This window comes from Garra rufa, chromosome 6 (genome assembly GCF_049309525.1).
Source record: "Garra rufa chromosome 6, GarRuf1.0, whole genome shotgun sequence".
Lineage (NCBI taxonomy): Eukaryota > Metazoa > Chordata > Actinopteri > Cypriniformes > Cyprinidae > Garra > Garra rufa.
Genome location: NC_133366.1, coordinates 14981384 through 15000134, shown reverse-complemented (window position 1 = coordinate 15000134; position 18751 = coordinate 14981384). Strand labels below are relative to the sequence as shown.

At 37.4% G+C, this 18751-nt stretch overlaps 1 protein-coding gene across 1 annotated transcript in view; it reads right to left on the bottom strand.

The window, feature by feature from the left end:
• LOC141336843 (cilia- and flagella-associated protein 58-like) overlaps positions 1–18751 on the bottom strand; it is a 55406-nt gene that overhangs the window by 17344 nt on the left and 19311 nt on the right. Inside the window, exons 5-6 of the mRNA XM_073842572.1 lie at positions 11542–11682; positions 4452–4675 (exon numbers count right to left, since the gene is read on the bottom strand). Coding sequence (XP_073698673.1) covers positions 4452–4675; positions 11542–11682 — 365 coding nt within the window. The remainder of the gene's footprint in view (positions 1–4451; positions 4676–11541; positions 11683–18751) is intronic.

The window sequence follows — 18751 nt, the reverse complement described above, 5'->3', positions numbered from 1 at the left end:
CATTAAGAATGTCCTTATAATGCATTATAAATACAGGCTTCATAGAAAGTGTTACCGAAAGTTGTTCATGAGTCCCTTGTTTGTCCTGAATAGTTAAACCCGCTGCCGCCCCCCCCCCCCCCCCCCCAAAAAAAAAATAGAGTCTTCAGCATTTCTATGTATGATTTTGAGACCAATCTTTTCACACTGAGGACAACTGAGGGACTCATATGCAACTATTACAAAAGGTTCAAATGCTCACTGATGCTCCAGAACAAAACATGCATTAAGAGCCAGGGGGTGAAAACTTTTGAACAGAATGAAAATGTGTACATTTTTCTTACTTTGCCTAAATAAATTTTTTCTTATTTAGTACTGCCCTTCACTCATAAACACTCATAAACAACTATTACTAAAAAAAAAAAAAAAAAAAACAACAGCTGTGGATCATACTGGTAACACAGTATTAAGAATCAAACGTATGTAAACTTTTGAATGGGGCAATTTTTATAAATTCAACTATTATTTTCTATTGTGAACTATATGGTAACGTCTTTTATGTGAAATCTCTTATTCAGGTCAGTACTAAAAAAAACATGCATTTTGGTAAAATGATTAACATTTAGCAGATTCTGCAAGGTGTATGTAAACTTTTAACCTCAACATGTACCGGTACATGCTTCCAATTCACAGCATTCATGCACACAATGGACATTTAAACATGAATGCAATCATCTCGATTCACGATTTGTTAATCCCAGTAGCCTCAATCTCAATTATTTATAGCAATTTTGCAGCCCTAGTTCAACCTCTTTAAAATTTCATTGGAAGGTCACAAACCTTATAATAAGAATACACATGTAATCTCTCAGTTGTAATTCTCATGAAGATTTAAGTACCTTATCATGATATGGGGTGACCTTGCGGGTAGTGTGAAAAGTCTGAGCATGTATCTATGTATGATTTAAAATTGCATAAATTATCATTATGTACATGAGCCTTGATTGCAATCTCTTTTGAGAAGTAGAGTTCATTCGACAAAGTGGTTGCATTTACATTCCAATCATTCTCTGTCTCTGTTGAGTGGATGTTGGGGAGAAAGTAAAGTAAGCTCCCTTGGTGTGTTGGAATGCCATTCTTATGGATCGGAGGACTTCTCGACCATCTTTTCTACAGCTTTATTTTTGGTTGTATATAGCACGGTTTAATTGCTAAGTTGCACAGAGGCAGAGGACTATTTGTGACTGAATCATAAGCTTGTTGACAAGAGTTCAGGGGCCGATGAGTTGACAAACTAACACAGCGACGTCAAGTCAAAGTTATCACTCTAGCACCTTCCGCTTCAGTAGGTGACAACAGCGGTACAGCGACTCTCCTTAGGTCACTACAGGAATAGATGGAAGTCCCATCCGAATTTGTTAGGGGCTTTTTGGAGCATCACTGATACAAACTATTCTGAAATGTTTCAGAAATCTTCTTCTATGAGATTCCCAGATATCTTTCTATGAAATGGGATCCATTCCTTTGAGATTGTTCAAAAGCTTGTGGTCAGTTTTGGGCTTTTTACTTTATTTTATGTTTTATCATTATAAATGTTTAAATGTATATTTTTATTTTATTATTATTTTTGGAGGGATCAGATTTATTTTATTTCAGACACAAAAATACGAAGCATCATAACTGTTTTCAACATGGATGATAATAAGAAATGCTTCTTGAACATGTATCAGTATACTGGAATGATTGCTGAAAGATCATGTGACACTCCAAACCACTGTTGCCAAGTCTGTGGTTTTCCCACGGAATTAGGCTACTTCAACACTGTTAATGCGGGTTGTTTTTCATGTCTGCGGGTTGAAGTGACCCCAATAATATGATAATTAGCCACTGGAATGCGAATTTTACCAGTGTGTTTGGGCTAGTTTTGAGTAGCTTTTTTTTAGTAGTTTTGTTGTGAAAACCTGGCAACCCTGCTTCAAACTGTTCTATGGATTACAAAACAAGATTTTAACACATTTCCTGGTAGAAATGACAGTTCATAGACAGCATGTCCATCATGCTTCAAAGTAGATCAAAAATAAAAGATGCCATAACCATAAAAGATTCTCATATTCTCCAGAAATGTGAAAGCAACCATTCCTTTTTAATGGAGCTACAGTATAGATATATATACTAAAAGCACAGATGTGCATTTCAAAGGAGCAGATCAGGCAAAATGTCCAAATGCATTCCATTTGCGTTATTTATGCAGCATCCTGTGCCATGAGTAAAGAAAATAACCACACTATAAACACACTGTTTGGTTCTGTTGTGCTCAGTCTAGCTGCTCTAATACAAGAAGCAGTTTTGAAACTTTGTGCTGTATTTGTGTTGAATCCCTCATTTGTATATTGCTTTGGATGAAAGCGTCCGCTAAATGTGTAAATGTAAACACAGAAGGATGTCAGCTCCTCTTGAGACTTTCCTTTCATGGACTTGTCCCAGAAACCCTTAAGCCTAAAGGAAATATTGCTCCACACCCAAGCACCGATATGCTACAGTCAGCGTCTTTTAGGGAACTACATTGCACTGATGACAGCAATAATGACTAAAATTTGCCACCTGTTTACCATAGAGGCTTGTATATCAGCGGAGATCTTGGCATCCAAGCTCGGCATCAAGTCAGCCCATCTGGCACAGCGGCTGCTGACTAGTCTCTCTGAAACCTTACCACTAGCTCATTGATTCTCACATATGTTTCAGAGTATAGGAAGGACAGTGACACGTGTATGTTTTCAGTTAAGAGTTAAGGGTGCTACAGGGACCTGGATGATTTGAGGAGAGACGTGACATTTGGCAGATAAATGTTATTTTGAAGCAAAAATGCATTCTGAATTGAGAATGCCATTTCATCTGCAGCCGACTAGCATGTGGCAAATCATAGTTCATGGAATTAAATCTATGGGTTAATAAAACAAACAAGCCCTTACACACAGTAGTTTCATTCTTGAGTGAATCAGCTATTTGAACTAATCATTTGAGTGAATGGTTCAATGAGTCACTCATAATGCAGCTGCTTGTTTTCTTCTTGAATGAATCAGTGTTGTGCATGAATCATTTCAGCGAATGTTTCATTGACTCATAAAAACAGCTTGTTTTGTTTTTGAATCGATCAATGTTGTGGACAAATCATTTGAGTGAATTATTCAATGCTCGTTTTGCTCTTGAATCACAGCTTTCAGTAAATCATGTGACTAAATCATAAAAACAGTTTATTGTTTTTCTGCAGCGAATCAGCATTGTGAACAAATCAATTGAGTGAATGAATCAGTGACATTTGTTTAATTCAGAATCACATACTAGTATACTGCTCTTACTATTTTAGCATATCTTTCAATGGAGGAAATAGTAAAAGTAGTATGCTAGGACATGATTTGGAATTTAGCAAGTCATTTGTGTCATTCATGAATGAATTAGAGCTGTGAATTAAACATTTAGGTGAATGATTCAAAAACTCACTTATAAAGCCAGTCGCTTGCTTTCTTCTGGAATTAATTTGTTTTGTGAATGAATCATCCAAGTGAATTATTCAGAGCTGTCTTATTTCTTTATTAAGAAATTTAGATCTGTATATAGAGATTTTTGCTCATTTTCGCTCAAAATCTCTGAAATGTAACCAAAAAGGTATGTTTCTGTGTCTCTCTTATTCTCTGGAAAAAAAAACTTCAGTTAAATTAATTAAATCATTTCGGGCCGATGGAAATTTCAGTACATAATTCAGACTCCAACTCACTGAATGTTTAGTGATTATGCATTGGCTTGAGAGATGGAGGAGAATGTGAGGTCATCACCACCCCTTCTGTTACTAAAATCACCGATAGAGGATTAGTAAAACCCATCTATTATAGATCTGGTTTGACTTTAGATGCGAGACCTGACAGTGCTTTCAAACGTTCCCTCATTTTCCACAGCGAGCTGTTGCCGCCTCCTTTTTTACTCAGCTAAGAACTCCATTAAAAGTGATTTTTATCGCACGTCTTTTGTGACCGAAAAAGTGACTGTTATTGAGAGTGGTGAATTACAGCTTTTGAAAACATCAATAAACATCTAGCGGGGGTCAATACTGACAAGAGAATTATCTGACAAGCACTCAATTAGCTTCGTCTCTTTGTGCTGTATGTACCTTTGATTGCGGCATAATCATTATGTCATTATACCTCTGAAGAGTACATGAGTGTTGCAGAAAAGCGATCATCACCTGCTTCCTGATGTTTTAGAGCAATGGATGTTAAAAAAAGATACTATAGCTGAATATAAGTTTGACCGTGAATCATAAAGCGGTTCAAAAGTACAACAAAAGAGATTCACTTATACAACATTACGCCAGATTGCTTTCATAATACAACGGTCCAAGCGAATCAATCTCTGACGTCAAACATGTATTAGTTGCAACGTCAAACAGAAACACTAGCGTATGTGGAAAGATGTTTTACCTGAGGTCCTCCACATTAGAGACGGTCTTGTTGAGAATGTTCTTTTCTCGTCTTTGCTTCTTGATCTCCAGCTTCAGGAGTCTGATATCTTCCAGTCTTTCATTGTACTGAATATCACCCTTGTTCATGATGGACTGCTGGAGTTTGATCTTTTCGTACAGTAAAGCCAGTGCTTCGTTTCTCTTCATCAACTGCATCCCCAAGAGGTCACGCTCATTTCTCACCTTAATAACAAACACATAAACACATGCACAATCAATACACAAATGTACATAAAAGGTAACATACCAAAAACTTAGTCAGAAGTCAATACCAAAAACAGTAAAATTTCACTATACTTGGTACTGGAGTTCTGGAACTTGTAACACTTCTTCGAGCAACTGTGAGAAAACCTTTAGAAGTACTTTCACCTCTGACTGAGGTAAGGCGATATATTATAGAAATAAAAGGCAGGCCGGTGTTTTCTGCAAAGATTTGATGACTCAGCAGTGCTAGTCTTTTCAGGATAATAGCCAAAAACTTCATGCAACATGACAAATGTTGTGAAGGTGTGGGAGAGTGTCTTATAAAGAAGTTTTAGGGTCTTTTACTTAGAGGTGTTACTTCAATCGATTTTAACAAAAAAGTCAGAGGGAATAAACATTTGGAAGGTCGTATGCAATAAATAAGTAAAACATTTCCTTCTGAATCTCAACTTTTTTTATTGTACACACCATATATACTAAAAGGAAGTTAAGTAAAATGGTAGACTGATTTTCTTTCTGAACTTTCACTAAACTACACTTTCTGTACAGAATTCTGCATAAATATAAAGTCAACTGTGACATGTTATACCCAAACATTCTTCATACAGTGGCCTACCAGTAAAACTGATAAAAATTTGGGACCAAAATTATTCAGAGACTTTGACCTGACCATGTTTTGCTTAACCTTTTTATACCACAGACTGAACAAAATCTGCACTTGCAAAAAAAAAAAAAAAACATTTTTAAGCAATTTAAGCAAATTAAGGATTTTTGGTTGATTGTAATCCATTCTTGTAATCCTTTATCTGACATTATCAAGATGAATTTGTTCTGACACAGTTTAACCCTGAGTACTTGTCATATTTTATTACCATTTTCTAAACTATAGCGAATAAACTGTGATTATGTGAGAAATTTTGCAGGTGTCTGAATCAATTTTCGTTTGACTGTATGTACAGTGTTGGGAAGTTTACATTGCAAACTGTATTTAAAATGTAATAAGCAATGTAACTGATTACATTTGATTACTTTTTGATTACTTTTTTAAATTTATTTTCACATTTAGTCATTTAGCAGATGCTTTTATCCAAAGCAACTTACAAATGAGGACAATAGAAGCAATCAAACCAACTTCAAAAACCTTAATCTCTTGAATTATTTATAATAATTAAAAGCACTGCCACCACAAAATATGACTTTAGCGATTGTTCTGAGGTTAAATACAGACTTAAAGTCATAACAAGAAACAGTAAATGCTTCTTATTTAAAATGAATACAAGAAGTTTTCAGATATAACCCCCTCTGTATTTGTTAACATTTTTATAAGCAGTTGTAAATTAATTAGACATTTTCTCTCAGTAACTGTAACAGATTACAGTTACATTTTTTGTAATTAAATTATGCAACATGTAACTAGTTATTTCTAACACTAGTAATATAAAAGGTATTTGTTCCATGACACACACCGTAAAAAATTACCATGATTTTACTGTAAAATACAACAGTAAAGAAAAAATTATTAATTGATTAACGGTAAGTTACCCTGCTATATACAGTAAAAAACTGTATTGGCCATTACATGTAATTTTACGGTAGTATACTGTTTTTAGAAGTGAAACAGAATATATAATTTACAGTAAATAACTGTAAATTAACATTCCAAGAATTAACATCTCAGTTAATGAAATTACGGTATTTAAATGTGAATTTAAGTCAAATTTGTAAAACCTAAAATGTTGCTGTAAAAATGCAACAGTAAAAATCTATGAATTGATTAAAGGTAAGTTCTCCTACTATATACAGTAAAAAAAACTGTATTGGCCATTAAATGTAATTTTATGGTAGTATACCGTTTTTGGAAGTGGAAAAAGAATATATAATTTACAGTAAATAACCATAAATTAACATTCCAAGAATTAACATTATCTCAGTTAATGAAACTATGTTATAAAAATGTAAATTTGAGTCAAATCCGTAAAACCTAAAATGTTGCTGTATATGCAATAGCAAAAACCTATTAATTGATTAATGGTAATTCCCCTAATATATATGGTAAAAAACTGTATTGCCATTACATGTAATTTTACAGTAGTATACCATTTTTGGAAGTGAAAAATAATATATAATTTACAGTAAATAACCGTGAATTAACATTCCAAGAATTAACATTATCTCACCTAATGAAAATACGGTATTTAAATGTAAATTTAAGTCAAATCCGTAAAACCTAAAATGTTGCTGTAAAAATGCAACAGTAAAAAACTATTAATTGATTAATGGTAAGTTCCCCTACTATATACGGTACAAAACTGTATTGGCCATACATTAAATTCCCAGAATTAACATTATCTCAGTTAATGAAATTACAGTATTTAAATGTAAATTAAAGTCAAATCCGTAAAACCTAAAATGCTGCTACCGTATTTTTTATGGTAAAATCTGGCAACCACAACTGACGTTTTTTTGACCGTGAATTTTACAGGGATCTTTTTTTTGTTTGTTTGTTTTTTTTTGTTTGTTTTGTTGCAGTTTACAGTATACAATATGGTTTGGGGAGTTCAAAGATGTACAGACAATGAAGCTTTATTAATGTGTGTGGATTGCCAGAAAAGTGTGGAAGCTGGTGTCAGCAGAGGCAATTTGGACAGAATGCCCTTTGAATGGGTTAACCTTTACCAAAGAACCAATGTCAGCAATGTACAGCAGCAGATATTAACATTACACTGACTTTATGATCTCTAATAGTGACTCAATTGACTTACAAAAGATCATGTTAAAATCTGTTACAAAATGTGCTGAAAAAGTATGTATGCAGATTTTTACATAAAAAAACTCATATTCAAGTCTACATTTAAAGCCATACATCAAAATTTAAGTCAGCTAAAAAAACAAACAAGGATCTGAGAAAAGTGTCATTTGTACTCATGCTGATTTCATACATTTTTGAAAAGCGATCAACTTTAAATGTAAAAACTAATAGCATAATAAATAAATAAAAATAAATAAATAATACAATATTAAACATGCTTTCAAGGTAAACAGTATTTAGTACACATTTTTAAATCCTGAATATAATGCTATTTTAATAAGGTTATTCATTAAGAATATCTGAAAGCCTGAACTAATCTCGTCATGTCAAGGCAAACTTTAAAAAACTACAGGCTTTGATAAGCAAACATAAGTGCAATATTTTCTAAAATAATATTTTAAAACAAAACTTCTTCAGCGCTTTTTAAGAAGACATAATAAATACTGAATTTCCTTTACAAATATACGTTGTTTTTTTTTCTTTCTTTCTTTCTTAAAAACTTTCTCCAGACATCTCCTTGACATTTTAGAGCTTAAACCCCCCTCAAAATGATCAAACCAAACTTTAAATCAGTAACTGAAATTATGTTCATCATAGGATACATATAATTCAAACCAAAAAAAGCTTCTACTATTTGAATTGCTTGTCTGGTCGTCTGGTTAATCATGTTCGACTGCTGACTTACTGAGATCAGAAGCACTAAATATTTCAGAACGGCAAGACCAATTTAGGCCTCCCCAGTGTCTCAATTTCCTTTTGCTATTTTAAAGAGAGTTTGACCCTGTTCCCATTGGACTTTCTTAGAAGTGAGATTCCAGATCTAATGACTTTTGAGTGAACCTAGATTACGTTCCCCTTCAGTCGTTTCACTACGACGTTACATATGGGAACTCGCTTGAGAGTCCAATCATCTCTGAGCCTTATTCAAAAGGCCAATGAAAATTGGCGAGTGCCATTTGCATGCCAAGCCACGCCCCGTACATACGGGTATATAAGATGGCGGCATGCAGCCAGTCATTCAGATTTTTGCTTCGGAGCCTCTATGCTCGAGCCTTTACAACGAGAAAAAGAAAGCGTTCCTGCTCTACTGCTCTACTCTACTCTACAAGAGTGTTTGGCAGCCGCCAGCGGGATCCTGCGGGCGGCCGTGGTCACGCCACTGGGCTTGCTTCATATGAGATCGCTTCAGCGCTGGTTACACGATCGAGTCCCAAGACGGGCATGGCACCATGGCACACTGCGGATTGGCGTTTCCCCGCAGTGTCACCGCCTATTCAGCCCGTGGTCAGACCCTGCCTTCCTTCGGGCTGGAGTGCCCCTGGGACATGTGTCCAGGCACGTCGTGGTTTACACGGATGCCTCCACCATGGGTTGGGGTGCTGTATGCAATGGGCAAGCAGCATCGGGCTCCTGGACAGGACCTCGACTGCAGTGGCACATCAATTGCCTCTAGTTGTTGACTGTGCTTCTGGCCCTTCGTCGCTTCCGATCGACGTTGCGCCAGAAGCACGTGCTTGTTCGTACCGACAGCAATGCGACTGTGGCTTACATCAATCGCCAGGGCGGCCTCTGCTCCCCTCGCATGTCACAACTCGCCCGCCGTCTACTCCTCTGGAGTCAAACGTGGATGAAATCGCTACGTGCCATTCACATACCAGGGGAACTCAACCGTGCAGTGGATCAGCTCTCACGGCAGTCCACCCACCCTGGAGAATGGCGACTCCACCCCGAGACAGTCCAGCTGATTTGGAGTCATTTCGGCCAGGCTCAGATAGATCTGTTCGCTTCCCCCGAATCCTCCCACTGATAGCTCTTTTACTCCCTGACTGAGGCTTCCCTCGGCAGAGACGTGCTGGCACACAGCTGGCCTCCGGGGCTCAAGTACGCCTTTTCCCCTAGTGAGCCTCCTTGCACAGACCCTGTGCAAGATCAGGGAGGAGGAGGAGAAGGTCTTGCTGGTTGCGCCACACTGGCCCACCCGGACCTGGTTTCCAGAACTCATTTCCTTCGCGGCAGCCCCACCCTGGAAGATCCCCTTGAGGAAGGACCTTCTTTCTCAGGGGATGGGCACAATTTGGCACCCGCGCCCCGACCTGTGGAACCTGCATGTCTGGCTCCTGGACGGGATGCGTCAGACCTCGCCGGCCTTCCCCAGGCCGTGAGAAATACCATCACTCAGTCCCAAGCTCCCTCTACGAGGCAGGCTTACCCATTGAGGTGGGGTCTGTTCGTGGACTGGTGTTCCTCTCGAGGAGAGGACCCACAGAAATGCACGATTGCAGTAGTGCTTTCCTTCCTGCAAGAGAATTTGGAGCGCAGGCTGTCCCCTTCGACTCTCAAAGTGTACGTTGCTGCCATTGCAGCGTATCACGATGCAGTAGATGGAACATCCCTGGGTAAGCACCAACTCATCGTGAGGTTCCTGCGAGGTGCAAGGAGGATTAACCCTCCCAGACCGCACCTCGTACCCTCTTGGGATCTCTCCGTCACCCTCCGCGGCCTACGGGAGGCCCCATTTGAGCCACTTGTGTCAGTTGAGCTGAAATTCCTGTCACTTAAGACAGCACTCCTGACTGCACTTGGCTCCATCAAGAGGGTAGGGGACCTACAAGCCTTCTCTGTCAGCGAAACGTGCCTTGAGTTCGGGCCCGGAGATTCTCACGTCATCCTGAGACCCTGGCCCAAGGTTCCCACCACGCCCTTCCGCGATCAGGTGGTGAACCTGCAAGCTCTGCCCCCGGAAGAGGCAGACCCAGCTTCTGCGCTGCTGTGCCCTGTTCGTGCTCTGCGCATATACGTAGACCGTACTCGGCACTTCAGACGCACCGAGCAGCTCTTTGTCTGCTTCGGAGGTCAGCAGAAATGGAATGCTGTCTCCAAACAGAGGTTGGCCCATTGGGTGGTGGAAGCCATCTCCCTGTTTTATTTATATCAGGGAGAGCCATGCCCCTTAGCTGTTCGTGCCCACTCCACTAGGAGTGTTGCCTCATCCTATGCGTTGGCTCATGGTGCCTCACTAGCAGATATCTGTAGAGCTGCGGGCTGGGCGACACCTAATACCTTCGCTAGGTTCTACAACCTTCGCGTAGAGGCCGTTTCCTCCCGTGTCTTAACATAGACTTCAGGTGAGCGGGAGGACGGCTGGTGTTGGCTTGCTGCACCATTCCCACGTGGATCCGTGCGCCATTTCCCAGAATGTTCCCTCCGGCGAACCCTGGGTCCTCCATGCCCCGCAGTCAGGCCTAGATGCGGAGTAGTCCCTGACTGTGATCCTGCCTGGGTCTCCTTCGCCCCGCAGGTTGTGGCTATACTTTTCAATATTCCAGCGGAGAAGGTCACTGTTTCCCTCGTATATCCCTAAAAGCTTATGGATATATTGAATTATTCTCATTTCCACTTGTTAAAATTCATGTGCTCCCCCCCACCCCCCCCAACCCATGCTTCAGACAACTGGCATCCCTGTAGGGCCCCTCTATTGGCCCTCAGGGCGTTGGGAAGGTTACATTACAATTACCATCTGCTGACACGTCCGCCTGTCAGCACGTGGGGTTGTGCGTAACGCGGCGTCAGGGTCGTGACCTGTTCCATGGGTCTGTTCCCATATGTAACGTCGTAGTGAAACGACTGAAGGGGAACGTCTAGGTTACGAAGGTAACCCTCGTTCCCTGAAGGAGGGAACGGAGACGTTACATCCCCTGCCACGACCCTCGCGCCACGCTGACGACGGCTCGATCCGGCTCCTCAGCAAAAACCTCAATGACTGGCTGCATGCCGCCATCTTATATACCCGTATGTACGGGGCGTGGCTTGGCATGCAAATGCCACTCGCCAATTTCCATTGGCCTTTTGAATAAGGCTCAGAGATGATTGGACTCTCAAGCGAGTTCCCATATGTAACGTCTCGGTTCCCTCCTTCAAGGAACGAGGGTTACCTTCGTAACCTAGACGTTCTCTTTCATCCTTAGCGTAAACAGCCTATTGAAGCAGGAACGCAAGGACACGCAGACACTCACTGAAACTTTCCACCTGTCTGTACCTGATCGAGCTCTTTTTTCTGCCGGATCCTCTCAGCATCAGCCTCCGCTATGATCTTCAGCAGCTCACGTTCCTCTGCCTCCTGCTTCTCAATGAACTGCTTCGTCTCCTGAGCCTGTTGCCTCATCTTCTGCAGCTCAGCCTAGAAACAAGGCAATCGATGCAAAAGACAACAGAAAAGAGTTAAAAACAAAACTGAGAAATTATTTTATTGTTTCATGCATGTCATTTTTCACATTTCACATTAACATTCACTCCTTCTCTCTCAAGAATCAAGATTAAAATGAGCTTTACTGACATGATAAACAGGTTTACATTAGTAAACACTGCACATACATGCACAATAGATGCTCTTTAGTGGTCTGCATAAAGAGGATCGAATATGTTGCTGATTTATGTGTAGTGCGTGAGGTTCAAAAGTGCAGTTGTGTTTCCATCTCATTTTGTGTGCAGCAGGAGCACAGCATGTCCTCCTTCAGAAGCGAGGACCGTCTGTGTCTGGCTTTCTTTGTGTCTAGGCTATGTTTGCTGATTCTGTAAACAGTCAGGAGTTTAAGTTCAGGGTTGGTCACAGTAGTCAGGTATTCTCTTACGCCGTATCCCATTACAATTTTCCTTCTTTTGTTGTAATTTCTGCCCAGAGTACAAAAGAAACCTGAAATAAAAATGGGCTCTAATTACTCTTCTAATAAACGCCCCTGGTTTTTATTACATGCAATTAATCAGCACATATTATTCCAAAGAAAAAAAATGTTTGTTTTTATAGTCATTCATCAAAATGTAATCATTTTCTCTGCCGCTTTAAAAATCTTTTTAAATCGTTTATTTTTTGCTGATGTAACCAAGGCGGAACAGGCGAGGGAAATAACTTTAACTAGTAATAACAAAGCTTTCACTTGTTCACTTTTTTTCAACTCCACCCTGTATTATAAATACACATTAAGAACAAACTGCATCAGCTTTAAGTAGTTTTGTTTCATTTCATGATAATCTAATTTGGCTTGATTCATCTTTTTTTCCTAAGGTCCTGCTGAACATGTTTTGCTCTGACTCAGTGAGCTATTTTAAGGCCAATTCACATTGCATCGACAGACGGCAACAGACGTTAGGTTTGTCTGATCAGTGTGTTACCCCTGTTGCCATTGGCCAGCCCTTTTTGCCAATTAAACATGTTGAATTGGTGTTTGTTGGGTCTTGGAATTTCTGAAAAATTGCTTAATGTAGTCAGTTATCAGCATTGGTCTGCGTCTGTCAGTGCAGTGTGAATTGGCTTTTAGAGGTCACAGACTTCTTGTTTGTTCTGCAGGTTTTATTTGCTGTTTTATGATGCACTTTTCTAGAATTCTGCCTGTAAAATCTGTTGGGTTTTTGTCTTATTTAGTAAAATCTAATTTATTTAAATTAATTTATTATGTTTTACACAGGGTTGAGAAGAAAGCAGTGTCTATGTGCTCATAATTATTTATACATAATTATGCTTTTGCTTATGAGATTGGTTAGGTTTTGGAAAATAAAATAAAATAAAATAAAATAAAATAAAAAATAAAAATGCTTTTGCTCATCAGTTCGGTTTTGGGTAGAGATTAGTGAAATTCAATTCAATTCAATTTTACTTAAATTAGCTTTAGAGTTATTTCATTTAGCGCTCATAAGTATTTATACATAATTTAATAAACTAAAAATATAAAATAAATAAAAATAAGAAAATAAAATTAAATTAAAGCTGCAAGCAGCGATGAACGGGCCCTCGCCTTCTGCGCAGTCGCCATCCCGATAGCATCAGGAAAACAGTGGCCAGTGGGCACATGCATTCACAGTAACCTTTAAACCACCCTCCCCTCTCCCTCCTTCTCTCTCTCTCTGTCTCTCCCTCTCATCCCCTCCCCCTCCCCCTGCACTCACTCTAACACTCAACACATATACACACACACACCCAAATAAAGGCAGAGTGAAAAAAGATGTCTGATAGCTTTTAAATTTTCTTTTATTCAGAGAGTTTTGTATATCTATGAAAATGAACTGTTTCCTTAGAATGACTAGTTCTCTGTATGAAACAAGTTTTAAAGTGTTTGGATGCTGCACTTTAAAGATATAAAATTACTGAAAATGGAAAATGAAATTCTAAGCATGTTATCTGCCTTTTTTACATGTGCCATGGCAATAGTATTTGATGCATCAGGGACACCTTTACAGATTCTCATCGGCCGTGTTTTGACATTATTGTGATGAAGTTTGAAGCAAATTGAGTAAAATTAAGAGGCTGAGTTAAAAAAAAATTCAAAAACGTCACGCTTTCTGCTGCCAGTTGGTGGCGCTATAACTTTGACTCATAATAGTCACATCTCTGTGATCCGCATCAGACGACGAACAAACTGCTGAAGTTTGGTCAAAATCAGACAAAGTATGTCAAAGTTATTAGGCACTTCCTGTTTCTCATTTCTCGCCATAACTTTGTCGCCCCACCACGGCCAAACCGTTCGAGATATCAAAAATTCCCTCGCAATTTTGTGTCCCCAATGTCTTGAGGTCATGTTGACCGAGTTTGGTGGCCATCGGTGGAAAGGCCTAGGAGGAGTATTTCAAATTCCATTGCATGCGATTTTTAGACATCCCTGAATAGTTGACTTCCTGTTTGGCGAAGCACGGACTATGAGCGCGAAAGTTGTTCGGCCCGATGAGATCTATATGTGTATGAATTTTGGTGAATGTAGGTCAATTGGTGTGCGCTCCAGAGCCCCTCAAAATTCGACATGGTTTTAGCTGTGCCAATCCATTCTGGGCTCGGGCCCTAATAATGTTTTTGCTCATGATATTGGTTAGATTTAAGGTAGTGGTTAGTAAAATAAAATAAAATAAAATAAAATAAAATAAAATAAAATAAAGAGTCTGTCAGTGCAGTGTGAATTGGCCTGTAAAATCTGTTGAGTTTTTGTCTCATTCAGTAAAATCTTTTTGCATTGTCTCTGAAGTAATCTATTGTATGATGTTTTAATGTTACAAGAGTGTAGTTTAACACAGGGTTGACAACAAAGCAGTGTTTCAGAAGTCAATACCAATGAAAATGAATGGTTCTCAACAGCAGTTTTGATACCAGAGCCAAAACTATTGATCATACTGTAATTTATACATAATTATGCTTTTGCTTCATAGATAATTATGCTATTGAAAATAACTATGTGCTCAGAATTAATTAAACATAATTATGGTTTTGTTTATGATATTGGTTAGGTTTTGTGATAAAATAAAATAAAATAAAATAATGATTTTGCTCATGATATAAGTTAGATTTCAGGTATAATAAATAAATAAAATAATAATAATAAAATAAAATAAAATTACTTTTGCTTGTGATATTGGTTAGGTTTTGGGTAGGGATTAGTAAAAATAAAATAAAATAAAATAAAATAAAACAGAACAACATAAAATAAAATAAAATAAAATAAAATAATGATACTAAATGATACTAAAATAATACAATCTGTAAGTAATCTACCCAGCTTTAGTAGTTATATTATTTGCACTGCATAAATCATAGCTTAATACATTAATATAGATTGAACACTGTCTGACTTTGAGAAGCAGGAGGCTTGTAATTTAAATTAGCTTTAGAGTTATTTCATTTAGACTTAACTATGTGCTCATGTTTGGTTTTAAAGGGCTTATTAAAATGACTAAATTAATCCATCCAGGAGCAGTGGGGGGTTTCTCCTTTTTTTCTGCAATGTTGTTTAATGAATATTAATGACATAATACATGCTGACAGATCAATTAGGCACATCCCTTATTTTGACATCAGAGTTTTTGTCTCACCTATTCATAGAGACATAACTTGTTGTGTTTACTTAATATTACACCAAGACAGGCATTTTGACCAAAAAGTCTGTCAGAAATTGTGCTAGAGGTCGAGACACTGCAGTAATTTCCCCTTGGTGGGAGACTGTGGCACTTCATAAAGACATTTGACTTGAAAATCCATCTCTGTCTCTCACCCCTCTTTGACACTTATTTGGTCGCCAACGGCAAACGAGGTGGGGTAAACATATAGGTCTGCCAAGAAGGTAGAAAACAGACAAAAAAAGTGGATGGGAAAGATAAAAAGAGACAGAGGGAAGACAAGCGTGAGTGTTTTACACTTCATTTGATACCAGTCTTAACCTTTATCCCCTGAGAGGGAGAAAGGGAGCGCAAGAAAGCTGTAGAAGCAGCAGGCGGGTTGTCTTAAAGACCAAAGATCCTGTTTTCAGCAGCAGCTCAGGTGCACGTCCCAAACTCTAGACCCATGTTGACATGTACGGTAGGTGAGATGCTGCAAGTTGTTTTTATAACTAAATTGTTGCATAGCTGTCTCTTGTGAGATTATTTATATATACAATATTGTTCAAAAGTTTGTAGTTAGTACTGATTAGGCTCACCAATATTATTATAATTTAAAATAACCATGTTCTGTTTTAATATACTTTAAAATGTAATGGAAAAGCTGAATTTTAAGAGGTTATTACCATTCTAATATTTCTCCTTATTAGGGTTGCACGGTATACCGGTACTACGGTAGTATCGCGATACTAAAGCTTAAAAATACCCGCGGTGCCATTGCATTTTTGAAACGGTAGTATCGTATATGCACGGCAGGAACACTGTTTAAAACGTTCATTTGAACATACAAAATGTCTTTCTGCTGTGCTTTGTGTAGTACAGGCTGTCTCTAAGCTTCATATGGTATCCAGTGTTTCCCGACGCTTCAGTTCAGTTTGAAATGAGAAGGTGCACGCGCACGTCGTTGTTCACGCTGCAGTTTATCAGAAGAGAGGGTCTGATTCAGACCGTCTGATGTTATTTAAAAAAAATAGCAGTTCAAGAATCACTTATTCAACATATTTATAGTTTTTTCGTATTTTCATTCCTTTGCCCACTTTTAGAACAGGTGAAATAATTCGTTTCTGGAAGGATCGTTGATCACGAATGCAATTCCATTCATTAACATACTAGCTGCTTTCCACTTGGTTCTTATTAATCATTATATATATTTTATATATTATAAATTAATGTTTTAATATATAAGCTGCTTACTTTCAAGATATGCGAGCAAAAATGCTCCTGACAGTTCAGCAAGATGTTTTTGTTTCGTTTCTGTGTTCGAATCCATATCTGCGTTGGTTTGGGCGAATCACTGATTCACTAAGCCATTCATAAAAACAGTCATTTGATTCACTCCTGAATGATTCAGCTGTTTTGAAAGAATCGTTTGAACGACTCAGTGATTCAATCACAAACACTGCTGCCACCTGCTGACGTTTTTAAATTTCTCATCATATTACATTCTTTCCCATACTATTTCTATATTCAGAGTTTTGTATTTAAAACATTAATCTGTAATCTATTATTTATGCAATTATAAATAAAGTCTAAATGTATAAATACCACATCTAAATGTCACTTCATGCAGCTTCTGCGCATTGCTAAGATGAGTAATGTTGACATGATTTCATGGAAAACAATAGCCAGTCATTCATTCACATTAATGAAGTATTCAGAGAAAAAAATGTTGTCTGTTTTCATTTACATCTTTTTATTTATGAAACTTTGATTCATTTTGTAGAATAGAATTTTAAATGAACAAAATACTGCATGGTATCGCGATACTACTTGGTATCGTGATACTTCAGCTGGTATAGTATCGTAAGTCATTTTTATGGTATTGTGACAACCCTACTCCTTATTATTATCAATGCTGAAAACTTTAGGTTTCAGGTAGGGATTTGTAAAAGTACAGTAAACTAAACTAAACCAAAATAAAATTACATTTTGGCAGAATTCTGCCTTCAAAATATTGTTGTTGTTTTTTTTGTCTCTTTTAGTAAAATTTAAAAAATCTAAAACTCTAAGTAAATTCATTCAATCAGTTAATTAATATTAATCCAATAATTTAGTCAAATTCTGATTGGAATGTCAGTTTATATTATATTTCATTCACACAGGGTTGACAAGAAAGCAGTGTTTCAAATGATAAAATAATGCATTTGCTCATGATATCGGTCAAGTTTTGGGTAAGGATTAGTAAAACTAAAACAAAATAAAACAAAATAAAACAAAATAAAATAAAATAAAATAAAATAAAATCATTATATCGGTCAGGTGCTGCCTTTTTTAAATAGAAATATTTTGTATTATAATTGTTTTTACTGTCACTTTTAATCAATATAATACATCTTTGCTGAGTAAAAGCCTTACTGACACTAAATACTTGAACAGTGTATTTAAAAAGGTGAGACTAGTAAAAATGCTATAGCCTACAGTAATACTATGAGATTTATATGCACAAATTAGTTAAACAATTGTACCCTTACTTCTTATTCTGAATATGAAAATGAATATGTTACCTACAAATTGTAACTACAACATTATTAAATTAATTGCAGTTGTATAATATACAGACAGCCATTTGTCTTATTTATTCATTTCTCATATTAAAATTATGGCATGAATCAGGCTTTCAGACCAAAATGATCAATAATTTAAAATCTAGTCACCACTTGAAATCTAAGCATTTTTATTCAACTTCAGACACTTTTATGCCTTTAAAATAAAATATTTTTTTTTTTATAAAAAATTAGTAAAACAGCAAAGAAAAAAGTATTTCAATTTTTCTACTTAAAATTTTTACATCCAGTTTACAAAAGTTTACTACATACACCTTGCAGAATCTGCAAAATGTTCATCATTTTACCAAAATAAGAGGGATAATATTAAAATGCATGCTATTTTTTATTTAGTACTGACCTGAATAAAATATTTCACATAAAATTCAAAAGGTTTTCACCACTGGCTCTTAATGCATAATTTTTCCTTCTGAATCATCGGTGACTGTTTGTACCTTCTGTAATAGTTTCATATGAGTCCCTCAGTTGTCCTCAACGTGAAAAGAAGGATCTCAAAATCATACAGTCATTGTTGGAAAGGGTTCAAATACACAAAATGCTGGAAAACAAAGATTTTGAAGGACCTGACTGATTTTTCTGAAGAACAGAAGGCAGGTTACCTGTTCAGGACAAACAAGGGACTCATGAACAACAATCACTAAACAAAAAAACACAGCTGTGAATCATTCAGGTAACAACAAAGGATTAAGAATCAAGCGTATATGTAAACTTTTGAACGGGGTCATTTTTTATAAATTCAGCTATTCTTTTCTCTATGGACTATATGTTAACATC